We start from the raw sequence: 26,919 nt of genomic DNA on the forward strand, positions 1-26,919 counted from the left end.
AATGCTCCGCCCCAGGGACCCTTACCGTGGTTTGCAGATTACCAGCAATGTATCTTGCAAACCTAATATCTCTCCCTGGGACATTTAATTGAGAAACCTCAGGCTGCTGTTTAGTAAAGCAGGCCTAATATATCTTCCCTCAACAACCATTCCACATTTTCTCTTACAATATACACACATACACACAATTACTGGGGCTTTCGGTATTTGGTGGTATAGTGTAAGGAATCGCATTCACACAAGGAGACCACTGACTTCACTGTCACACAAGCATGGCACACCATTATAACCACGTGTGACCTCCTGTACTATCTGCTACACCTAAAGAAGCAGAGTGCGAGCTAGAAAAGGGGGCCAGCAAGGTCAGCAACCTGTCCACCGCATTAACCTTAGCAGAGGCCTAGCTCAACCACCAGCCTGCCCAGTCTACCGTGCAATTATAGTTAAAGGACCACTAAAGGCACCCAGACCACTTCAGCTCAATGAAGTGGTCCGAGTGCCAGGTCCCCCTGTTAGTTCTCTCAGTAACAACAAAAAAATTTCTATCAACTTCTTTTAGCCAAACATGGCATGGACTGATTCTGGGTCTCCAGCTTACCTGGGTTTCCTTGGCCGCCGCGGACGAATCTCTTCAGGGTTTTTGCAGGATCGAATGTCGTAGCCATACAATGCAACAAGCTCCTCGCGTGACTTAGGGGCTTGTTCGTCCTCCCGGAAGCGGTCATGTTCCCACCGGCCCTCGTCTTTCCACAGTTTGCGAGGGTGTCGACCCTTCGGTCTGATGACAATATAAAAAGTGGGTACAGCATTATGTATAAAATAATGATAAGGATCAGAGCAGGCAGAGCACTGATAATTAAATGCCGAACATATCGCCCACGAATGCCATCTGCCAAACCACTTAACAGGAAAAAGAAACTTAATTTTCACCTCAGTGGATGCTTCTCACCCATCTTACCTAACTTCCTCATCATGAGTGTGTCCACGCAGATCATGTTCGAAAAAAAGGCCCTTCCGAGGGATGTATGCAGGATTCTTCCTGTCTTCATCATCATCCAGTTTCTTTTGGGATTTTCTGGAGCTCTGATTTTCATCTGGCTCCGTGCTTTCCTGTGACAAAGTACAGTTAACCATATGGTTATTTTTGGTCTTGGTAAAGAGCCCTCCATCTACCCTTATCCATGGCATTCCCTTGATATTAAGACCTGTAAAGACCCATGAAGTCAATGTTAGCCAAGAGGTAGGCAGGGATAGCCCACCTATTAGAGGACTGTGGGTACAGGCGGCTGGTCTGAGCAGAAGAGGTAATTTCATGGGTAGTTTGTTTTATTCAGATTTTCTTTACTTTTAAATGCATTATGTCTGTAATCAAAGGAAGGGAAGGAGTAAGAAGGTTTTATATTTAAAAGTTAACAAATGTGAAACTGAGGGAGGCGGGAGAGAGCGCACACAAGGCAGGAGGGGAAAGCTTTCTATGTCTGCGCTCAGCAGTCAGCGTTCACTGAAAGAAAATCGAAAATATGTACAGAACCGACATTGACAGACAGGAGGAGTTCTAGGCCGCTAATGTCACGTGTGCCAGGGGTGCAACTAGCCCCTCAGTATGTGCAGTGTTTCAAACTGAATATACACGGCATATACATACTCCTACCGCAATGACCACTTCAAATAACGGAGCGATGAGCACAAAAACTCATTCTTTGATGAGTGGAAGTATTTAACAGACACTGTACACCATTTAGAAACAACACAGGTGTAGGCGCTCTCTAGAATGTATGGATGGACGGCAGCAGTAAACCAGCAGGACTTCCCAATACCTGCTATTACCCAGAAAGTGCAGAAAACAAAGTGGTAAACCGCGCCACACGATAAAAAACAGTATAAACAAAATTGTACATACAAGTAGTCCCAGTATTGAGATAGTAAATGTAAACCTTAAAGGATAAAAATAGAAATAATAGTGCAATATGCCAATGTAAAGAGATACAATAGTGCTATAATATAAAGAACCAGTAGAAGGACCAACTCACACTTTACAGAGCTGCTAAGAGCTCTGCTGATTAGCGCCTGGACGGTATGATCCCCGTCTAAGGATATGGTGGTGGTAACTGGTATCCAAGGCTCCACAGGCGTGTATAAAATAGAAACACAGAGAAAATCCAATAGTGTATTATGTATAAATATTGAATAAAAAACAAGGGGTAAATACCCTACTTACAATTTCCAGAGCACTAAACTTGCTCTGGTGGTGAGTGCTTGTGGTGGTATAATCCCCACCAAGGGATATAGGCAGGATCCAAGGTGCACAGGAATGAGAGGTAGATCAAAAAAGCTGGAAACAAACTGCAACTTTATTGTAAAATAAAATAAAAAACCTTTGTATATAAAATCTTCAGTAAAAATACAATGTCCAAAATTCAAAGTCCAGACTTCTTGATCAAGAAGTCTGGACTTTGGATTTTGGACATTGTATTTTTACTGAAGATTTTATATACAAAGGTTTTTTATTTTATTTTACAATAAAGTTGCAGTTTGTTTCCAGCTTTTTTGATCTACCTCTCATTCCCGTGCACCTTGGATCCTGCCTATATCCCTTGGTGGGGATTATACCACCACAAGCACTCACCACCAGAGCAAGTTTAGTGCTCTGGAAATTGTAAGTAGGGTATTTACCCCTTGTTTTTTATTCAATATTTATACATAATACACTATTGGATTTTCTCTGTGTTTCTATTTTATACACGCCTGTGGAGCCTTGGATACCAGTTACCACCACCATATCCTTAGACGGGGATCATACCGTCCAGGCGCTAATCAGCAGAGCTCTTAGCAGCTCTGTAAAGTGTGAGTTGGTCCTTCTACTGGTTCTTTATATTATAGCACTATTGTATCTCTTTACATTGGCATATTGCACTATTATTTCTATTTTTATCCTTTAAGGTTTACATTTACTATCTCAATACTGGGACTACTTGTATGTATGTACAATTTTGTTTATACTGTTTTTTATCGTGTGGCGCGGTTTACCACTTTGTTTTCTGCACTGTACACCATTTCACTATCCCTGCTGTGAGTTCCAGTGCTTTCATGGAGTCACTCCAGACCTGATAACTTGTGTACCTGTCCATCCCCACTCTGCCGCTCCCCCGTTACTCCTTCCTTTGTCTTGGACTTCTCCTCTTTTGGGGCTGGAGTTGTCTCCGCAGGGTTGGTTTCCTGTTTCAGTGTTGTCTTTAGGGGCTCCTCCTCACTGAAGCAAGCCGCCGCCACCGCCTCCTCCTCTTCCTGATGTAAAAAAAAAAAAAAAAAAAATAATAGAATAATGTTAAAGCTGCACTGTTACTTGTGATTTTTTTCACTGCAATTTCATGGAAAATGTAAATACAATAAAAGACCAATTATATGAACCAGATGTTCCTTTAAGTGGCGCCTTTTAGCATAATGTGGCAATCGGTTGAGCCCCTCCCCCCCCCCCCCCCACTACATCCTGGTATTTCAGATAAGCAATCAGTAGTAACATTTGGAGAGAGCAAGCATTATCTTGTGTGATGCAAAATAGACGCACATGGCATCTCACTGCACAGGCACATTATCAAGGTAAAAATCTCTGGTCTTGATTGAACATCCATAGACCCTTGTTTTGTACGCTTACGCATGCACAAGAGTACTATAGTGACGTCAGTTTCTGGGAGAAAATGTCAATTAGCTACATGGGTTTCAGGTAAGTATAACTATTTTCCCATGTCCTGCATTATTTCATAGAATAGCACAGGCAAGTAGCGAATATGTTTTTTTCTCAAAATCCAGTTTAAATAGCATTAGAGCTGCAACACCAATATTGGCTTTTTGAAGGATTTATTTCATCAAACTGTATCAGGCAACATTTTGACCCCCACTGTCAAGCCATGAAAGAGCCCTGTGGGTGTCCAAACATTGTCAGATACACTTTGGTTGAATAAACACTGCATAAAGCCATTACTGATGTTGTGGCTCTATTATTATAGTCACTGTGTGTAGGAACAGAGGGCATCCAGAGTGCCCAGTATCAAGTAAGCACAGTGCTGCATTATTTGCCAATTGCAATGCTGAAAATTTATTGGATTCCTCCATCCATGTTTATGATATCTGTCACACTAGTTTTTAATGTTTATGATTGGACTAGGATCACTTTTATCTGATATTCTCTTCTATATATCGAATAAACATGTAAAGGTACCAGAAATCTGGCTTCAAAAACAGTCTACTAAAATAACTTTTCTTAAGGGGGGGTGGGGGGGGTTAAACTATAGTGCCAGAAAAACAAACGTTTTCCTGCCACTATAGCTCCCCCCCCCTCAGTAATAAAACGATGTTGACCGTTCTCCTTTAACCGTATAAGGGTTCATTCACTAAACAGTGAATAGTCAAACCAGTTACAATGCAAAGTGAAGTTTAATTTTTAAAGCAATGTTATTCACACTTGAAGTTCCCTGCAGTGACATTGTGGGTAGAAGCAGGAGGTTTCAGGGAGCTGTAGTCCATTTGTCAGATGTCTACTATAGATAGGTTTCCCCTAAATATGCTATTTACAGAGCACAATTCTGTTGTCAGCTTGCTGGTTAGTGACTAAATACAGCACTACGTCCATGTGTAAATATTAGACAATTACTGGATGCACAGTTATGACAGCAGTCTACTTACTTCAGATTCTTCTGCACTCTCATAGTCTGACAAAACAGCTGGGAGAAAAACAAAAACATAAGAAAATAAACACAAGGAAATGGCTACATACAAAGCAGAGAGAACCTAACATGATACCTGCACATCACAACACATTGTATTAGAAGACACACAGGACCGTGGGAATATCTACATTGGCAGTCTCCCTCTAAACTAAAGAAAAATATCTGGCACTAATAAACTGTAAACCCCGTTATGGGTTGTGTGCACGGTATCTTAACACACTGTGGAATGAAATAAAGAAAGAAATATGGTAATGGGCAAATGGATTGCTTTAACATACTCAAAGAAGGATGTATTCACAGAATAAACAATATTTGGGGTTTTCTTGTGGGGAGGAAAAAAAAAATAAAAGAATAAAAAAAACATTTAAAAGGGACACTGTAGGCACCCAGAGCACTTCAGCTCATTGAAGTGGTCTGGGTGCAAACTTCCATCACCCCTAACCCTAGAGTGGTAATTATTGCAGTTTTTATAAACGGCAATAATTAGCTGCAAGGGTTAACTCCTCCTCTAGTGGCTGTCTACCAGACAGCCACTAGAGGAACTTCCGAGCTTGAATGCAACTTTTGGTCGACTAAACGATGCTTGATGTCCTCACGCTATGCAGGAGGACTTCCAGCGTCCCCGGAATCCCTATACGAAAGCATTGAATAATGCTTTCCTATGGGGAAATTCTAACGCGAGCAGGGCCATTGCCACACATACACATTAGGTCTCCACTCACCTTTCTCCAGCAAGAGCCACGCACGCATTCAGCCAGTCCATAGGAAAGCATTCTCAATGCTTCCTATGGACGCTGGCGTCTTCTCACTGTGAGACAGCCACTAGAGGCTGGATTAACCCCAAAGTAAACATAGCAGTTTCTCAGAAACTGCTATGTTAACAGCAGGCAGGGTTAATCCTAGCTGGACCTGGCACCCAGACCACTTCATTAAGCTGAAGAGGTCGGGGTGCCTATAGTGGTCCTTTAAACTAGGCAATGCATTTGACATTACAAATCTTAACGTCAGTGCCCTGGCATTGTAAATACCCTGGGTCACCTACTTTTTCAAATAGTATGCTATAATGGGGTTATAATTTTCATTCCTGGGCTGCCATATGGTCTCAAACGCCACATAGGCCCTGCAAGCCAATCCGGTAAATTTCAACGTGTAAAAACTGAAAAGGGGAACCATGTGATTTTCCAAAACACCATTAAACCTGTACAAAGGGGCATTGTTGTACTCGTGAACAGCATACAAATGTGTGTTTTATTGCAGTAAAATCTTACAGTATTAAGACCGTTAAAATATCATTAAAAAAAGGGGGGGGGGGGGGAGGTCTTAAATTGTTTTTATTACAACTTGAAAGCCTTATGAAAGCCCCATTTCTACTAAACAAAATGATATACACTATAATAAAAGTTAAATTATGGTTGAACAGACATATAGCTCAAATTCCAGGTTTTGTTTTGGTTCAGTTGCCTCCATCCATAAGGGGTTAAACGTTAAGGCTTCCTATACTTACTAGATCTTCAGCTTTTGCGGTATAAAGAGCTGGTTCAGCCCAAAAGGCTCTTATTCTGTACAACAGACTCAGAACCTATCCCATAAACCAGGAGGTTATGGAGATTTCATTAAGAATTTGAGAGCAACCCAATTCATCACATAGAATGAACAGAACCGATGCCCAAGTGGATAGCAGTTAAACGGAGGCTGCCATCAGCTTTATCAAGAGCTCCTTTAAAGTGTCCCCGTCAATTTTGTGAGGACTTTCCAAGATGATATGTTCACTTGGGTGAACTGGGCTAAACTGGGCACCCTGCCATGCTTCTTCACTTTCCAAGAGCTGTTGGCACTATATAAACTTTTGCGCATGTGTAAGCATATAAAACAATGTCACAGGGTATCACACATGCGCAATAAATGTTAATAAGCATATCATGGGTATTATATAATGCAATGCCGGCTCCTATCAGCCTTTGTGGTGACTGATGGGAAATCGTGCCAAAAACTCTGTTTTGCCAAAGATGGACAAGAAATTCAAAGAAACTCCAACACAGTCGAAAACAGCTTTCCATACAGCCCATCCTTATGAAAAGCTGAAAAATGACAGCCGCATTGTGAGAAAAGCTGCGACAATCATTGTTCAGGTTGCTTCACTGTAAAATGGGACGGGAAAGCAGTACAAAGTGTACATGGTGCTTGCGCCTTACAAATATGGGAATGATCAGAGTAGGAGATACAGCCTCCTTCCTACTCTGACATCAGATGCTGCAGAGGCATGCTTACAACTGCAGAGATTTTCCAGATCACTGCACTTATAAATCACAGAGGGCCCGCGGGGAGAGAGGACCTGGCTGCACCATAACCTATTCAAAATGCGGACATTATTATGGGATTGGAAGAACCCCATGAAAAAATAAAATGCTTTTGAGATGCGAGAAGAGCCCTTTAACTAATTAAACATAGATTGCTTTTCCCCCTGACTGCTGACAGATTACATACAAAACTAAGCTTCGGACTGCCGTATCCTTGGAAACAAGGTTTTCATGCCTCAGTGTTTTCTGCTATTCCCTCTTGCTGCTAGTGCATGTTTCGCCTTAACGGAGTGAGTGGTCTTATCTGAACTTGTTCTGCAAAGGAAGACCTTTAAAGTCACATATTTCTATTTAAAAAAAAATTAAACAACACAGTTATTCGGTTTTATTGTGTTTTTACCATCTTTATAAGAAGATGCTTTGAATTCCTATGTGGATAACAGCAATCTGTCTTGAGTTTTTTTTTATAGCGTGATTTGTAACCAGCACACATTGCTTCTCGTTTTTATATTATCATTATAAGAGAGCATTATATCCCTTACAGAATATTGCAACCAGTCCATCTCAATGAAGTGGTATGGGTGCAATGGCCATGTAGGGTTAACCCTGCAACACTTACCTTGCAGGGTGAAACACTCCTCCAGTGGCAATCTTCCTGACAACCACTAGAGGCGCTTCCTCTACAACAACAGAGAGAAATCCAGCCGTGTAACAAAATGCAGTTAATAGGAAATCATTAAATTCAATGCTTTCCGATCAGAAGAATTTGGTTGGATGTGTGTGCAGCGTTCATGCATGCGCATCAGTACCCAATATGTCTCTACAAAGAGCATTGGATCATCAGCTAGAGAGAGACACCTCTTAGGGAGGCGGAGAGGGCAGGAGCACCAAAAGAGTCTTAGTACTGCAAAAGAGGCACGTATTTTCTCCCAGAGCAAAGGAAAAGACTTTTCTGATCAATACACATTTTTTGATACAGACATGAAAACTAACCAAATCCTTACCCAGTTCCTACACCTACATTCTACAATCCAAAGCACTTATTCCTTTATTCTAAAAAAAGTCAGACTAACTGGGGTCGTTTCCCATACAGAAACATCATCTTTAATTTATAAAAAATATTTATGGAGGCACTAAATTGCAGGCAGAGAAAAATGCTATGTGCATTGATGAATCTAATGCATCCATTTTACTTCCTATTACAAGGCCTGTAAAACTTACAACCACGTCCCCAAAACGGTAAAGCAACCTTTAAAGTCATCTTATAGGGACTAGCAGAATATAATGGTGTATATATCATATAAACATATGTTAATATGGTTTAACTCACCAAAGACCAATTATTATTTATTTATATCAAACAGCAGTCAGGTGCCAAAATACCTTACATCTGCATGGATTTTCCTCATTATGCAATGGCAGCTGTACTAGGGCCTGCTTTTGATGAATTAGTAGGACATAGGGCATTTGGAATAGGATCCTGGGAGAACATTCTGATATGACAGTCTAGGATAGCCAGTTGGTTCTTAAGAGGTTAAGACAACAAAAGGGAATTTATATGTAGAAAAAAAACCAAACAAACAAAAAAAAAAAAACATAGAAGAACTGGAACTCACCATCTCCTTCAATGCCATCCTCACTTTCCTGGAGAATAAAAAACAAAACAAGGGATTAATAAAAAACGGACATAAAAATAAACCAGTTACAAGACACAGCCATGCACAATGCCAGCAGTTCCTAGTTAAGCTAGATGCTACATGTAAAATATAGATAAACAATGGGGACCCAGATAGATTACATTTCCAAAACAAAGATTAAAGAACAACAGTTGTATCCATTTAAAGGAACACTATAAGACAACAATAATCCAAAGACAAACTGGAAATGCCTAATTTAAAAGGACACATCCACCATGTCAAAACATTAAATGAAAGTATAGGTACACTGGAAACAGATATGGGTCTGTAAGATAATAAAGACCAGGAAAAGGCAGACATATTAAATAACTATTTTTCTTTAGTATATTTTAATGAGGATCGTAATGCAAGAGATATGCAAATGATTGCTGCAAAAACTTGCAGATAACTTGTAATTGGATGACTCGAGACAATGTGCTACAGCAGTTAAAAAATGCTTTCCTCTGGGGATTTTACTGATGCTGGATGTCCTCATTCAGAGCTTGAGAACGTCCAGTGTCAGTTCAGTTAGGCGAAAAAAAGGGGCCTACATTGCAGGACTAAGGGGGACAGGGACACTGCACCCAGACCACTTCAATGTAAACCTTTGTAGTTTTAGACAAACAGCAATATCTACATTGCGGGGTTAAGACTGCCATTAGTGGCTGTCTGCCAGACAGCCAGTAGAGGTGCTTCCTGCAGTTTCATGGAGTTTGACTCACTGAAATGATGCTGGATGTCCTCTCATGGAGAAGGACTCTATAGTGTTTGGAATAAAGAACCGTATTTACTATAGAGTTCCTTTAACCCCTTAAAGGAATACTATAGTCACCTAAACTACTTTAGCTAAATAAAGCAGTTTTAGTGTATAGATCAGGGGTAGGCAACCTTTTAGCAGCACTGGGCTGATATAGGAGGGTGATGTCCTGTAGTGTGCCAGTCCTATTTTTTTTAAATTGAGGTGTGTATGCTGTCGTATTCTGCTTGTGTTATTTATACTGAAGTTGCTTTGTATCGTTGTCTTTGTGTATATATAAGCTATTATATTGTATATGTTCATTAGTAGTTTGTGGTATCGTGTATGATACATATGAATGTGGGCGGTGTACAAGGGATGCTTGTGGAATTGTGTGTGTGTGTGGATGGATATGTCACATTGTGTGTTTGGTAGTGTATGTGTGGGGCTGTTTGGGGTATTGTGTGTGTGTGTGTGTGGGGGGGGGTGGATGGATATGTCACTGTGTGTTTGGTAGTGTGTGTGGATGGATATGTCACATTGTGTGTTTGGTAGTGTGTGTGTGGGGCTGTTTGGGGTATTTTGTGTGTGTGGATGGATATGTCACTGTGTGTGTGTGTGGGGCTGTTTGGGGTATTGCGTGTGTGTGGATATGTCACTGTGTGTTTGGTAGTGTGTGTGTGTGGGGGGGGGGCTGTTTGGGGTATTGTGTCTGTGTGGATGGATATGTCACTGTGTGTGTGGATGGATATGTCACATTGTGTGTTTGGTAGTGTGTGGGGGGGGCTGTTTGGGGTATTGTGTGTGTGTGTGTGGATGGATATGTCACTGTGTGTGTGGCTGTTTGGGGTATTGTGTGTGTGTGTGTGTGTGTGTATGGATATGTCACTGTGTGTTTGGTAGTGTGTGTGTGTGTGGGGGGGCTGTTTGGGGTATTGTGTCTGTGTGGATGGATATGTCACTGTGTGTTTGGTAATGTGTGTATGTGAGGGGCTGTTTGGGGTAGTGTGTGTGGATGGATATGTCACATTGTGCATTTGGTAGTGTGTGTGTGTGTATGTGTGGGGGCTGTTTGGGGTATTGCATGTGAGAGGCTGCATGTGGGGTTGTGTGCATGTATGTGGATTGTTAGTTGTGTTACGTTTGTGCGGATTGTGTGTTGTGTTTGTGTGTGGGCTGTTCGTATTATTTGTATGAGGGGAGGATTATTCTGCAGATCTGTGTATATCTAGCAATGTGGGTGGCTTCCCTGGGTTCCAGGCTGGCCAGGTACAGGTCAAAGACAGGACCTGCAACAGCGGGCTGCTCTACTCCAGTGTGGATTCACATTCACAAGTGCTGGAATGAAGTGATCTGAGATCACTTCCTCTATCTGCTGCAATGCATAAATTGAGGATTGTCCTTCACCACCTTTTCGTAATAGCAGATATCTGAAGTTTCACTGGGACTCCTGATAGGCCAGAGCCTGTTTGGCTTTAGCAGCCTTGAGTGCCGTGCAAAGACACCTTGACTGCCGTGCATGGCACTAGTGCCGTAGGTTGCCTACCCATGGTATAGATAATTCCCCTGCAATTTCACTGATCAATTGACTGTCATTTAGGAGTTAAATCACTTTGTTTCTGTTTATGCAGCCCTAGCCACACCTCCCCTGGCTATGATTGACAGAGTCTACATGAAAATAAAAAGGTTTCACTTTCAAACAGATGTAATTTACCTTAAATAATTGTATCTCAATCTCTAAATTGAACTTTAATCACATACAGGAGGCTCTTGCAGGGTCTAGCAAGTTATTAACATAGCAGGGGATAATAAAATCTTAGTTAAACAGAACTTGCAATAAAGAAAGCCTAAATAGGACTCTCTTTACAGGAAGTGTTTATGGAAGGCTGTGCAATTCACATGCAGGGGGGTGTGACTAGGGTTCATAAACAAAGGGATTTAACTCCTAAATGGCAGAGGATTGAGGCTGCAGGGGCATGTTCTATACACCAAAACTGCTTCATTAAGCTAAAGTTGTTCAGGTGACTATAGTGTCCCTTTAAAGACGGCGGATGTTCTATGTCATCCTTTCTGGGGCAGTCCTAAACGTCAATGGGCAGCAAAGGACGTCCCCGCCAATCCCACGCCGGCTGTCGCAATCCTTGGGTCTGCCTGGGAGCTCAGACAGACCCCCTCTGCCCAAGCCAGCTCCCCCTGGACATGTGATTGCGGGGTCCTCGCAATCACATGGCCCGAATAGCCAGCTTATGCAGTGTCTGCATAGAGTTTTTGAATTAAATAAAAAGTAGTTCGATTATATATATTAATATTAAACTACATAGAATGACGTTTATTTTTAAATATATATATTTATTTTTAAAAAAATCAAATAAACTGAAAAAAATACAAAAATTCTAAATAAATAAATTATACACCTTTTGTTTTAATTTGTTCTAACTGTATTTTGATAATATATATGACTATATATATTTATATTAAAAATACATTTAGAATGACGTTATAAAAATACACACAATAAATATATATATATATATATATATATATATATATATATATATATATATACACACACACACACACACACACACACACATAAATTCTACTAATATATTTATATAATATTTTTACATAATGAAGTAATTTTATTAATTACAATGTGTGGGACCTGCCTGACAACCCAGGCAGAAAGTCCAGAGAATTTGGCTCGCAAGCCCTATATTTAACCCTGTAACTTTCCAGGACACCATAAAACCTGTAAATGGGGGGTACTGTTTTGCTCAGGAGACTTCGCTGAACACAAATTTTAGTGTTTAAAAACAGTTACGCCTGAACAGACAGAGCACAAATTCAAGGTTTTGTTTGTTTTGATCACAACTTGTACAACTGCCTCAGTCCTTAAGGGGTTAAATACGGAATATCAATGCACATAATTACTTAAAAATGGATACTCTGGGGGCGGAGTATCGCTGCAGAGCTGATTGGTCGCACTTAAGCTGAACTCCATGCAAAACGGCGATTTATACCCGCATTTCGCGCAATACAACCCGCCTAGAGCAGCCAAATTGTAAGCAAAGGGAGACGGAGCAACTATGGGCCCAAAGACCAGATAAGCCCCGCATGGGCCTCAACATTGGTTATCTCCTGCGGCAGGCACAGGGCCCAACTAGGCCCAAGATGGCCGACTACCCGGACACTTACTCTGCCCTGTCAGACGATCTGTCCATGGGGGATGAAGATCTGCTCCCCGGTGCGGTTCTGGCAGGTGGACCGCCAGAACGGCACCGGTACCGCAAGGAGCAAATCGCACATCAAGATCCGGGGCATTTCAGAGGAAGTTATCACACATGCTGAGGTGCCTACTGGGAACCCTGCTGCCACCACGCCAGGCTAAAGCGGTGAGTCTGGAGGCTGCTTTCACATCCCCTAGCCGAAAAGAACCCCTGCGAAGGTCCCAAGGGATATGATGATCCAACCGCATAATCCCAAAGACAAAAGCAATGGTACTGGCTGCGGTCTGTGTAAAAACTCCCTATACCTTCCAAGGACAGGCACTTACGTTCTACAACGACCTCTCAGGAAGTACAATGGCCTGGAGGTAGTCCCTGAGGCCGCTCACAACCCTTCTCAGGCATCACGACCTGCAATACCGGTGGCATCTCAATCATACACTAACGGTAGCTCAGAGAGACTCTCAGCACACAGTCCACAACATGACCGAAGCATCGGTTCTTTTGGAGGCCTTGGGGCTCCCATGAGACTCTTGCAACAGAGCCAACCAGGAAGGCGGCATCAATAATCCACCGGTGGGATCCGGCCAGAGTGCCCACCTTTGTTTTGAGACAACCGATGCGAGTCTGTGGAAGAGCGGCCACCCCACACCCGCAACGTACCACCCCCCAGTGGCCATTCAACGCTCCCGGAACACCCCCAACCAACGCTCCCAAACGTGAGCTTCCAGGCAACTTGGGGACTACACCTGAATTGTATGAGAACTATTTCCCACTGCATCACTATCTTACCTAGAAAGCTGACTCTTTGGATCCGGGACTAGAGACTACCCAACAATTGCACAAAATACAAACACAACCCTGCATCTAAATTGTAACATCTGGTTTCGACATAACCCACACAACGTGAGAACAAGACAATTACGCTGCCAGGGTTCCCCACAAGCCGCTAATGCAGCTCAGTGTCACGTTTTATGCCCCGGTATTCTCAACATATCTAACTTTAAATCTGACACTGCACTTAACTAGCGCTGACTCTGTCTCAGGCGTCTTAGTCCTGTGAAAAATAAGCATTACCACAGACTAGGTTAACACCTCATACACAGCTCACAGGGTAAACCAGCCTACACCTAACCAGGCCATATACCAACAGGCAGCCCATACTGGCATACTCTCATACCCACACTAGACTAAAAGGGTGCAGTCTCCTTGTACTCATTCATCCCCCATTGCCATGTACCAAATAAGCATACAAACGACATACTTCCCTGTGTCAGTTCATGTACCTATTGCTATGACGCGTAGGGTAATTGTATATGTTTCAATAACGAAAATTAGCATGTTTATATCTTACTTATTAACACAAATGAGGGAGAAATGTCTAGGAGCTGACTAAATAGTGTGATACTTAGTTTGCACCTCCTTATACTATAGTATCAGTATGCCTTATTTTCTCACCTGCCTTTAGCATGACGTTTAAAGGGACTCTCCAGTGCCAGGAAAACATATTACCCCTCTCCCTCCCACCCAAGTTGCTGAAGGAGTTAAAACACCTTCAGTGACTTACCAGAGTCCAGCGGCTCCCTCGGTGCTGGATCAGGCTCCGCCTACTCTCCTCCCCCGTCGGAGACCTAATGTGAAATGGCTGCGCACGTGCATTAGACCTCCCTATAGGAAAGCATTCTATGGGAATTTCGGCGACGCTGGAGGTCCTCAAATAGCGCGAGGACGTCCAGCGTCGCTTAAAACCCTTTTTCTTTTCTAAGAACACAGAAGTCCTTCTAATGGCTGTCTGATAAGATAGCCACTAGAGGAGGACTTAACCCTGCAAGTTAATTATTGCAGTTTATAAAAAAAAAAAAAGCAATAATTCCACTTGCAGGGTTAAGGGTAGTGGGAGTTGGCACCAAAAACACTCCAATAGGCAGAAGTGGTCTGGGTGCCTGGAGCGTCCCTTTAAGAGAGTATATCGCACTAAAACATTTCTAGCCTGCAACACCTATTTTTTATGATTGTATCAGTTAATGTAGTAAGCTCACGATTATCTAGCCTGATTTATTGTGTTTTTCGCTAGTTTATACTACATCCTTTAAAAACATAAAATGAAGCAGACACTCATGAGAGAATGTATCGATGTTATGGTTTACTGCATATATGTACATTTATGCTGACACATAGCTCTGTTTACATTTTCCTTTTAAAATGGCTCTATCACGCGTCCCCGGAACAAGCATTTGGTAAAGAAAATCTTTATGAAATGGGCGTTAAAATCCCGTGGTCTCCTCCATACACGTCAGTGTCGTGCTGTTGCGCATGCACGAGAGTACAGCATTGAAGTCGACTTCTGACGGATGAAAAGCCAGGAGCTGAAGAGGACCTCATGTAAGAAGATTGTAGTCACATGTAGGCAAGTAAAAGCAATTTTTCCATGCCCCCCGTCTTTGTATTCCTAACATTAAAGTATTTCTTTAAGGCGTACCTGTTTTGGTACACATAACTTTACATTGCATTCCACAGCTGTGTGTAGACTTACTAATCTGCTCTGGTGAAGGTAGGAGTTTCTGCCAGACTACCTCCAATGTCCAGCATGAAGCAATATAGCATGCATATCCACATAAGAGAACGCCAAAGGCATCCTGTAACTTGTAATCTGGCAAGACAACAGTGGCTGCTCCACTCTCCAATTAGGGAGCTATCTGGCAATCTATCTACTCCACATAGAAGCCCGTGCCTATCTCACCCAAGTATGAAAACACAAAAGTGAACTACTGTCTGTCCCGCACGTGGGACGAGAAAGGACTGATGTGTCCGGGATCTGGAAACTTTTTAATTTACAAGGGGGTAATTTTAAGTGATGTGTGTCCAGTAAAACTCTCTGGATCTGTCAACCCTACCGAAGACTGTAAAGCATATATAAATCCCCCTCTCCTAAATACTCGCCCCCTATAATCCTCCTCTCCTCCATGCTCTCTCCCAATAAAGCATATACAATTGCACTTCCATATTCTCCATGTGTACAATATATGCAATATCCCCTCTCCCCATAGTGACCCAAAAAAGCACCTAAAATCTCCCATCCATTCTGTCTTTCTGTAAAGCACCTATAATCTCCCCTCCATACGCTGTCCGTAAAGCATCAATAATCTCTCCTATATCCTCGCTGCCAGTAAAGTATCTATAGCCCCCTCTCATCCATGCTCTCCCCCTCTAGAATATCAATAAATCTCCACTGTCCTCTCCCCTTGTAGTGTCTATACTCTAACCTTTGCATAGTGTCCCCCATGCTCTCCCCCTGCACGCTATCTTCATGCTCTCCCCCTGTATAATGTCCCCCCCCCTGCCCAGTGTCCCCCCATGCTCTCCCCCTGCCCAGTGTCCCCCCATGATCTCCCCCTGCCCAGTGTGCCCCCATGCTCTCCCCCTGCCCAGTGTGCCCCCATGCACACTGCCCCCCCATTGCATACTGTCCCCCCATGCTCCCCCCACTGCATACTGTCCCCCCATGCTCCCCCCACTGCATACTGTCCCCCCATGCTCCCCCCACTGCATACTGTCCCCCCATGCTCCCCCCACTGCATACTGTCCCCCCATGCTCCCCCCACTGCATACTGTCCCCCCTGCACAGTGTCCCCATGCTCCCCCCTGCACAGTGCCCCCCCTGCACAGTGTCCCCATGCTCCCCCCTGCACAGTGCCCCCCCTGCACAGTGTCCCCATGCTCCCCCCTGCACAGTGTCCCCATGCTCCCCCCTGCACAGTGCCCCCCCTGCACAGTGTCCCCATGCTCCCCCCTGCACAGTGCCCGCCCTGCACAGTGTCCCCATGCTCCCCCCTGCACAGTGCCCGCCCTGCACAGTGTCCCCATGCTCCCCCCCTGCACAGTGTCCCCCCATGCTCCCCCTGCACAGTGTCCCCCCCATGCTCCCCCTGCACAGTGTCCCCCCCATGCTCCCCCTGCACAGTGTCCCCCCCATGCTCCCCCTGCACAGTGTCCCCCCCATGCTCCCCCTGCACAGTGTCCCCCCCATGCTCCCCCTGCACAGTGTCCCCCCCATGCTCCCCCCCTGCACAGTGTCCCCCCCATGCTCCCCCCCTGCACAGTGTCCCCCCCATGCTCCCCCCCTGCACAGTGTCCCCCCCATGCTCCCCCCCTGCACAGTGTCCCCCCCATGCTCCCCCCCTGCACAGTGTCCCCCCCATGCTCCCCCCTGCACAGTGTCCCCCCATGCTCCCCCCTGCACAGTGTCCCCCCCGCACAGTGTCCCCCCCATGCTCCCCCCCTGCACAGTGTCCCCCCCATGCACAGTGTCCCCCCCATGCTCCCCCCTGCATAGTGTCCCCCCCCATGCTCCCCCCCTGCATAGTGTCCCCCCCCATGCTCCCCCCCTGCATAGTGTCCCCCCCCCCATGCTCCCCCCCTGCATAGTGTCCCCCCCATGCTCCCCCCCTGCACAGTGTCCCCCCCATGCTCTCCCGGTGCAGGCCAGGCCGGTGTCCCCTCTCTCTGCCCATAGGATATTCGGTTCCGGCCTCTCGATACTCACACACTCGGACTCCTTGCCGTCTCTCACGGTCACCACTCGTTTCGGAGGTTGTTCTCGGGTTTCGGGCCGAGGCTGCGGCCTGGCCTCCCCCCCGGAGCCAGCACTCTCACTCCCGGTCTCCTCTTCCTCCTCGCTGTCCTGGGAAGCGCGTCTCCGCCGCCTTCTTCTGTCCGCCATAACTGTAAATGAGGAATCCGCGGGGCTTCCGGAGAACTACAACCCCCGGCATGCCTTGCGAGACTGCAGGAATCCCGAGGAGAATCCGACAGGGAAAACACTACAACTCCCGGCATGCAATGCGTCCAGTGAGCATTAGGACCGGAAAAGCACTCCATCTTCCGGCGGGAAACACGTACCTCTAACTCATGTGACCCACATGGAAATGAGGACAGAATATTAATTATTGAAATGTATTCTGCAGGTTTTATTATTGATTTATCACCTGATTTACTGCCTGCAACATTAAATAATATTTAGCATTTTAATAGTATTTAGTGATATTTTACCTAGTAAACGTGGTGGATGTGGAATCACTATGAAAACGAGATAAACAATTTAAAGGATACTCTACGCACCAAAACAACTTTAGGTTAATGAAGCAGTTTTGTTGTATAGATCATGCCTCTGCAGTGTCTGACATCAATTTGTCAACTTCCCCTGGTTGTGGCTCACACAGCTTGCATAAGAAAGAAAAAAAAGTTGCACGTTCAATCCCATTTTACAGCACAGTGTGTTTTCTTTAGAAGTTATTATCTCCTGCTATGTTAATTGAACTTTAATCACGCCAAGGAGCAGTGTTTGTCTTAACAGCATTATAGGTCCCAGGGCAAAGCAGTGCACTGCCAGTGCCTACACAACACTCACAGGAATACAAATTTAAATTATTGATAAAATTAAGCTTATATTTATTGGTACTTCCAACAAATGCAATATATACATACAATACATGCACACAGACTGTTGAATACACACACACAGACTGCTGAATACACACACACACACACACACAGACTGCTGAATACACACACAGACAGACTGCTGAATACACAAAGATAGACTGCTGAATAGAGATATTTTATTCTCTTTTGAGCACCTGGATACCTACCGCTGTGGACGCTCCTCATCATATCCTATAAGTAGGGATTGTACCACTGTATGCTATACACACTAGAGCTGGCCATAGCTCTTTTATATGTGAGTGTGACATCGCTACTTTAAATATACTCTGATATTTGAGTTTTGATATACTGCACTATCAGTTTGCCTTGTCTTTGTTTTATTCACATACAGATACCTAAGAGATTTGAACTACGACATCCCAAAAGCACAAAGAATCAATGCTCATTTAGCACCTACAGTTGCATTTACCTCTTAACAAGAAGCATCTTTGTTACATAGCTGAAAAGAGACTTGCGTCCATCAAGTTCAGCCTTCCTCACACATGTTTTTTGCTGTTGATCCAAAAGAAGGCAAAAAAAAAAGTTTGAGGCACTTCCAATTTTGCAACAAACTAGAAAAAAAATTCCTTCTTGACCCCAGAATGGCAGTCCGATTTATCCTTGGATCAAGCAGTTATTACCCTACATTGAAAGATTATATCCTTGAATATTGTGTTTTTGCAAGTATGCATCTAGTAGCTGTTTGAACATCTGTATGGACTCTGATAAAACCACTTCTTCAGGCAGAGAATTCCACATCCTTATTGTTCTTACAGTAAAAAAAAACCTTTCCTTTGCCTTAGACAAAATCTTCTTTCTTGCAGTCTAAACGCATGACCTTGTGTCCTATGTAAAGTCAAGTTTGTGAATAGATTTCCACACAATGGTTTGTATTGGCCTCAAATATATTTGTATAATGTTATCATATCCCCTCTCAGGCGACGTTTTTCTCATCTAAAGAGGTTTAAATTTGTTAACCTTTCTTCATAGCTGATATGTTCCATTCCTTTTATTAATTTTGTAGCCCGCCTCTGCACTTTTTCTAGTGCCATAATATTCTTGATATTGAAATGATATTGTCATCCCGAGAATGTCCCTTTTGTATGTGAGAACTTTTATTGTTGGGACGAGACTTTATATTACTGCTTGTTTGATGACGTTTTATTTTTAATTACCTCGTTACTGCAATTTTGATGTGGCGCAGTCCTTCACCTTTTTCTTGTGCAGAATTGAAATCAGTTGTTTTTGCATCCGAACCCTATACATTAGTGTAGGACAGTGAGAATATTCATAAAGCACCGATGTAGGAAAAAGTATCTTGGATCAAAATTTGTCTTGTAGGCTGTATGTTCGCAAATTGACGTTCCCTTGCTTTTTGCAAGTGAATGATTATTTCAAATGTTATTTGTCTGGCGGTAGGGCAAGCAGCCAGCAGACAAATAATTAAATAACCTTCGGCAATGTTAGGGTTAACTATGTGGTGACTAGCCAGCACTTGCAAGCCTGCCACAATACAAATGTAAGAAAAAAAGCCCCATATTACTATAAGAGATTTATTATCCTTCCCTTATGCCCCTATAAATAAAAAGGTCAAATATCTGTTTTGGGAGCAGGTTAAAACCAAAATTATCTACCAAATTAAAATGGAGATGGGTATAGGTAGAACACTATATGAGGAGTATAAAAAATGGTTGAAACAAGTTGAGAAAATTTAAGATAGAGTCATTCCCCAATGACGTATAAAGTTAAAATGGTAAAAGATTTTTACCTTTTAACACCGTTCGTGCAACTTTGAATAAGACGAGTTATGGACAAACCATCAATCCGCCCCCTCGCCCTAGCAGAGAATATAGATATATATTTTGTGTGGTTTTGTTTTGTTTGTTTATGTATAGTAATGTCTTATATGTTGTTTTTTTTTTTAGTTTTTGAAATTCTTTATTTTTGTTGTGCAGGTTGTTACGTATTGCAAGGTTAATACACATTAGGCAGTGGCATGAAAATTCGCACATTTTGAACAGTTTTATCTCGCTATGCTAAATGGTTATATTGTCGTAGTAACAGTAAATTAAACAGGTGAGAACAATTAATGTTTAACTGTGCTAGGTTAGCTATATTAATGTAATTATAATAGAATAATATGCTTTCGTGTTTCAGAGGTATAATAAATGTGGAACAGGTTTGTTACAGACTGTGAGGAATTTTCTTGTTCGGCTGTCTCATGGCGCAGGTGCAGACCTATAAGGTAAAGTTAAGGTAGGTAACGTCAGTGAGATTGCGCTGTGCCAAACTCTGGTGAAGCGCTTACAGTTATAGTTGCCTGTGGCCCGAGAGTAAATGATAAATTAAGAAAAGAAAATAAATAGCTGGTTACGGGCTAAACATGCTAAGTGTAGCTTCTAACGGGCAGTTCTATGCAGTGCATGAGAAGTTATGTTGGTTACAGCACAAAAGGACACGTGCTGCGAGGTGAGTATCAGGGCAGGAGAATCTTGGCCTGCTTAAGGTTAGTTTAAATTCAAGAGATAGAGGTAATCTGGGGCTACTACCGCTAGCTATACATTGTTGATGCTGTTGTATAATAACGGCGGTATGACTCAGGGAGATGCCGCCTGGGGTTCATGTGGGTTATGTGTCTAGACCTGAGGTAAGATAAGCTGGTTTAGCTGAGACCAATGCAAAAGATAAAAAAAAATAAAAAATTATAATAATAAAAAATAGTTCAGTTCTACTTAGGCTTATAGAGTATGAACTCAAAACCCAGAGCGTGGGGTGAAACATGTCTTTTGGACTGTCTCGTTGGTTGATGTTGCACCAGGTAGGTGGTGTACAGCGATCGGCCAATCTCTGTCGGCGGCAGGGTAGGTCTTGGTTTTTTGGGTAGTCCGCAGCCCTGTTCATGTGGTGGCCGTAGCGTAGGTGTCTGCGGGTGTCTTCCTGGGGATAAACTCTGTAGCATGTACGGAGTGTCTGTCCAGTGGTTGGCTATGGCCTGCGGGATACGTTGCCTGATTCTGAGAGTCTGCAGGGATGTTCAGTAGCCTCATCACCCCTGCGGCCTCTTGGGGATTACGTATCATGTGGTTGGTGTCTCCTCTGCTGACGTTGAGGACTTGGTTTGGGCCCCAGCGGTATTGGATTTGGTGGAGGCACAGGAGGGCTGTAAATGTGCTCAGGGATCTCCTCCACGCCAGCGTTCCGGCCGGCAGGTCCGCATAAAAAGAAAGAGTTATCCCCTCAAAGGGGTAAGAGGACTGTCCTTTTGTGGCATCTAGGACCATCTTCTTTTCTTTGGCTGAATGAAATTTTAGTATGAGGTCCCCTGTGGCAGCCTGAGGTGCCTTTGCTGGTCGTGGTAGCCGAAATAGGTCCTCCAGGGTGATCGTTTTAGCCGCCTTAAGTGTCAGTAATTCCGTGAGGAGTCGCCTGATAAAGTGCGGTAGTTCAGCTTCTGGTATGGAGTCCGTAACCCCTCTGAGCTTGAGGTTGTTTTGTCTGTGTCTGTCTTCCTGTGCGGTCATTTGGATTTCTTGCTGCAGGGTTTTTTGCTGCAGATCCTTGATCGCTGCTTGCAGATCCCTGATTTGGTTGGTGTGGCTGTCTGAGGAGGCCTCCACCTTTCCCAGCCTGTCTGTGATGCCCTTGATGTCACCCCTAATTAGGGCCACTTCGGCGGCTATCTTCTCATGGTGAGTCGCCATTAGGTCACCAATTGCTTCCATGGTCACGGGGGTGGGGGCCTTTGTGAGTGGTGGTCCCTGTGATTGGGAATGGGTCAGCGTGGCCAGTATGGAGTCTCCCCCATCATCATCCAACGACCCCTCTGTGAAGTCCGAGCATCCGCCGTGCAAGGACTCCATCTTGGCGCCTCCTGCCTCGTGCGCCTGCCGCCATAGTTCCCCGATGTCCACGCCCTGTCGGGGCTTATCAGGCTTCGCTTTTTTGTTTTTCCGCCCCATTCGGCTCTCCCGGTTCTCTGTGCCGTCTCTGGGTACTTTTTGTGTGGGCTTTGTTGCTGGCTAAGTTGCTTTAGCTATAGTATGTCCCGGAGCACCGCGGCCATGCGACCGCTCGCTTCAGATGCTTAGCTCCGCCCCCCCTTATATGTTTTTTTAATATATTTCAATATTGCTGTTAATAGATAAATTGGTCTAAAGATTTGTGTATGTCATGAAATGTTTGTACAAAAGACAACAAAATTAAATAATACAAAAAAAAGAAAGTTCAAATATCCTGCTTTGTACTTGTAAGGGCACTGAAGGCATTGATAGCAGGGCAACTTACTAGAATGTAAAAATAATGTCTGCGTTTGAATTATAATGCCCACATACAGCAAATACAGTTAAATCATATATTGCTGAAATAAACGTGCACTGCTTTAGCAATCTTTTTCAATCTCTGATATTCATTCACCACAGCAAAAGTGTAATCCTGAGCAGAGGCGTACCTAGAGCATTTGGCACCCGGTGCGGATCCTGTGTTTGGAGTAATCTGATGCGCAACCCAATGCGAAAAATAAACCGCTCCAAGATAAAATGCATAGTATGAGTGTACATGATGGGAGCTGATGGAACATTTAACATTTAACTGAGCGTTACAACCCCACATATTAAGAAATAAAAGTAAAGTAGCGTATAAGCAGGTGCGTCAGGTGGTCTCCTTCCCAGGTACCCTTCAGGCAGCGGGGATGAAGGGGACTACTTTAGCTGGGTCCCAGGTTGTGGAGGTAGGTGGGGCTTCGAGGCCCAAGGCCACCAGGACAGTGTCCATCTCAGCGATGTCTGCCTTCGGTGTCTTGATGTTGAATGAGGAGTGTGTGCGCCGGTGCCCAGCGATACTTCACTCCCTTGGCTTTCAGTGTTGCTGTTAGCGGTCGAAAGAATTTCCTCCAAAGCAGGGTAGTACGAGAGAGATCAGTATAGAAAGACAAGTTCACATCCACAAACCGATATGGATTATTTCCCTTCGTGGCACTCATGAAGGCTGCTTTATCCTGCCCATTTTGGAACTTTACCAAAAGGTTAAGTAGCTGTATTTGAGGGCATTGATGGCTTGGGCAGGCGGAACATTCCATCAAGTTGTATTTCCTTGGCTTTCCTTGGGGGTTAGGGGGGCCACAAATAGCCTGTGTGTCACGGTAATATACCCCAACACGCAGGAATAGTTCACAGTCAAGAGACAAGAAACAGAGTTCGTCTACCGGACCTTAGAATGGCCGGACTAGGACGAGAGAAAGACAGAGTCAGAACAAGCCGAGGTCAAGGGAACTGAGAGACAGCGTAACGTAGAACAAGCCGAGGACTGGTACACAGAGGACAAAACAGCGGATAAGCAAGCAAGGATAAGGAGAGAGCGGAGTCAGGAACAAAGCCAAGGTCAAGCACCAAAAAACCAACTGAACGATACAAGCACTAAAGGGAACTGGACAGAAACCACGATAGGGCAAGGAGCAAGGGGAAACAGGTGAGTATAAAAACCCTAAGGTTCACTTTGATTGGCTCCTGTCATATCCACGCCCCCAAAACGTGAGTGAATGGGGAATGTGGCCTGACAGGGGCCAATGGGAGACTGATTCTAATTTAGTCTCCCACTGTCCCTTTAAGAGCGCGCCCGAGACGCGCGGCGCGCTCTTAGTGTCGGGCGGGACATGTGACCGCTTCTCGCGGTCACTGCCCGCCTGACTGATCCCATCGTTGGCTGAGCCGCGCGCGGCTCGTGCAGGAGCAGGACCGCGCGCGGCGAGAAGGGAGGACCCCGGCCGGCCCCTGGAGAGGGTAAGTACCGCTACAGTACCCCCCCCTGAAGACACGCCCACCGGGCGGGGAGGAGCAGGCCTGGCAGGAAAACGAGCGTGGAAAGAACGCACAAGGCGAGGAGCGTGAACAGCGTCAGCGGAAATCCAACTGCGTTCCTCAGGCCCATAGCCCTTCCAATGTACCAGATATTGGAGGCGACCCCGAAGCAAGCGAGAGTCAATTACAGCCGCCACTTCAAACTCCTCATGGCCCTCCACCGAAACCGGAGGAGGAGGGGGGATATGCCGAGTAAAACGGTTGCACAGGAGGGGTTTTAACAAGGAGGTATGAAACACGTTAGGAATGCGTAGATTTTTTGGAAGATCCAATGCATACGAGACAGGATTAACCACATGTAAGATACGAAAAGGACCAATAAAACGAGGGGCCAACTTCATAGAAGGCACACGAAGACGAATATTGCGAGTAGAAAGCCAAACCCGGTCTCCCACCGCATAGGATGGAGCCGCCCTGCGATGCTTGTCAGCGTGAACCTTCTGGCGAGCAGCTGAGGCCACCAAAGAACACTGAACCTGCTCCCAAGTATTACGTAGACTAGCCAAATGTTCGTCCAGAGCTGGCATGCCCTGTAAGGAGAATGCAGCTGGAAGAACCACGGGATGCCGGCCATAAACAACGTAAAAAGGGCTGTTACCGGAGGATTCATGAGCAGCATTATTACGAGCAAACTCAGCCCAAGGAAGCAGGTCAGCCCAATTGTTCTGATGGTGGGACACGAAACAGCGAAGATACTGCTCCAGAGATTGGTTGGCACGTTCAGCAGCTCCATTAGACTGGGGGTGGTAGGCTGAAGAAAACGAGAGGGAGATACCCATCTCTGCACAAAACGCTCTCCAGAATCTGGAAATAAACTGGCTACCCCTATCGGACACGATCGAAGTGGGAATACCATGCAACCGAAACACCTCCCCGGCAAAGATAGAGGCAAGTTCCTTGGATGATGGCAATTTGACAAGAGACACAAAATGAGCCATCTTAGAAAAACGATCCACAATCATCAGGATGACCGTTTTACCATTAGAGGGAGGTAATTCAACAATAAAATCCATGGATATATTGGACCATGGCCTCTCGGGTATGGGCAACGGATGCAACAACCCACAAGGAACTCTGTGGGAGGACTTCATACTGGCACAAGTGCTACAGGCATTAACGTAATCGGTGACGTCCTTGCGCAAGGAAGCCCACCAGAAATATCTAGAAACTGCTGAGACTGTCTTAGAAATACCAGGGTGTCCAGCAGTTCTAGTGTCATGATATAATGACAAGATGTCTCGTCTCTCTGGTATATCAACGAATAGCTTATCAGCAGGCCTCTCCTCAGGAGCCAAGTTTTGTTTAGCCTGAATAGTCTGTAAGAGAGAAGACGAAATAGAAAGAACAGTAGTCGCTATTATTCTGTCAGGCGGAATGACAGGGGTAACATCGACCTCGAGTTTGTCAGTAGTCTCGATTTGTCTGGACAGAGCGTCAGCTTTAGTATTACGATCACCCGGTCTGTAAGTGATTATGTAATTAAAACGAGACAAAAACAGAGACCACCTGGCCTGCCTAGAAGACAATCTTTTTGCTTCACTAAGGTATGAGAGGTTTTTGTGATCCGTTAAAATGAGGATAGGATCCCTGGTACCCTCTAGCAGATGTCTCCATTCCTTGAGCGCCAAAATGATAGCAAGGAGTTCACGATTGCCTACATCATAATTCCTCTCTGCTTTGGACATCTGTCTGGAAAAGAAGCCACAAGGGTGTAACGGCTTTTCAGGTGAATCTCTTTGAGACAAGATAGCACCTACCCCTATCTCAGAAGCATCAACCTCAAGAATAAAGGGCAGTGAAGGGACAGGATGCTGTAAAACAGGAGCAGAGGCAAATGTAGCTTTCAAGAATTCAAAGGCCTCGAGTGCTTCTGGTTTCCAGACATGAGTATTACCATCCTTCTTGGTCATTCTGGTTATAGGCGCTACAATGGCAGAAAACCCTTTAATAAAACGCCTATAATAATTAGAGAACCCCAGAAAACGCTGAATGGCTTTCAAACCCTGGGGCAGAGGCCATTCCATAATGGCAGACAGTTTCTTGGGATCCATACGAAAACCCTTGGCAGAGATTATATAACCCAAGAATTGGACTTCAGATTGATCAAATGAACATTTTTCGAGTTTGCAATAGAGACCGTTAACCAGAAGAGTTCTCAACACTAATTTAACATGCATGTGATGAGTCTGTAAATCATTAGAATAAATTAATATGTCGTCCAAGTATACTATAACGAATGTATGTATAAATTGACGTAGGACATCATTAATAAATTCTTGAAAAACTGCTGGGGCGTTACAAAGACCAAAGGGCATCACAGTGTACTCGTAGTGGCCACTCCTGGTATTGAAAGCAGTCTTCCACTCGTGATCCTTTTTGATACGTATGAGGTTGTAAGCACCCCTAAGGTCCAATTTAGTAAAAACTGTGGCCTGTTTAAGCCTATCAAAAAGTTCTGTGATCAAAGGTATGGGATACGCATTTTTGACGGTGATTTTATTAAGGCCCCTATAGTCAATACAAGGCCTTAATTCGCCATCTTTCTTAGACACAAAGAAGAACCCAGCCCCTGCCGGGGAAGAGGATCTTCTTATAAATCCCTTCTCTAGAGATTCCTTGATATATTCCTCCATAACCAGATTCTCCTGAGGAGATAAAGGATATATTCTCCCTTTGGGAGGCATCGTACCAGGTAATAAATTAATAGCACAATCGTAAGGCCTGTGAGGTGGCAATCTTTCAGCCTCCCTTTTATCAAAAACAGATTTAAGAGACAGGTACTGAGAGGGTATGATCGTAGGCACGGGAGGAATATGAGTAGAATTCAAAGGGGTGACTTTAACAACACAAGACTCTTGGCAAGAATCACTCCAAGAAACTATTTGTCCTGACTCCCAATCAATGGTGGGATTATGAGTACGTAACC

At 44.3% G+C, this 26,919-nt stretch overlaps 1 protein-coding gene across 1 annotated transcript in view; it reads right to left on the reverse strand.

Annotated features, from left to right (window-relative positions):
* The window catches only part of CASC3 (CASC3 exon junction complex subunit), a 29,034-nt gene extending 11,606 nt beyond the window's left edge, over positions 1-17,428 (reverse strand). The window contains exons 1-6 of the mRNA XM_063459079.1: positions 17,204-17,428; positions 8,638-8,665; positions 4,681-4,718; positions 3,121-3,285; positions 959-1,110; positions 599-778 (exon numbers count right to left, since the gene is read on the reverse strand). Of these exons, the coding sequence (XP_063315149.1) occupies positions 599-778; positions 959-1,110; positions 3,121-3,285; positions 4,681-4,718; positions 8,638-8,665; positions 17,204-17,380 (740 nt within the window). The 5' untranslated portion in view covers positions 17,381-17,428. The remainder of the gene's footprint in view (positions 1-598; positions 779-958; positions 1,111-3,120; positions 3,286-4,680; positions 4,719-8,637; positions 8,666-17,203) is intronic.
* Positions 17,429-26,919: the final 9,491 nt, after the last annotated feature.

The sequence above is a fragment of the Pelobates fuscus genome, chromosome 6, assembly GCF_036172605.1.
Source record: "Pelobates fuscus isolate aPelFus1 chromosome 6, aPelFus1.pri, whole genome shotgun sequence".
NCBI lineage: Eukaryota > Metazoa > Chordata > Amphibia > Anura > Pelobatidae > Pelobates > Pelobates fuscus.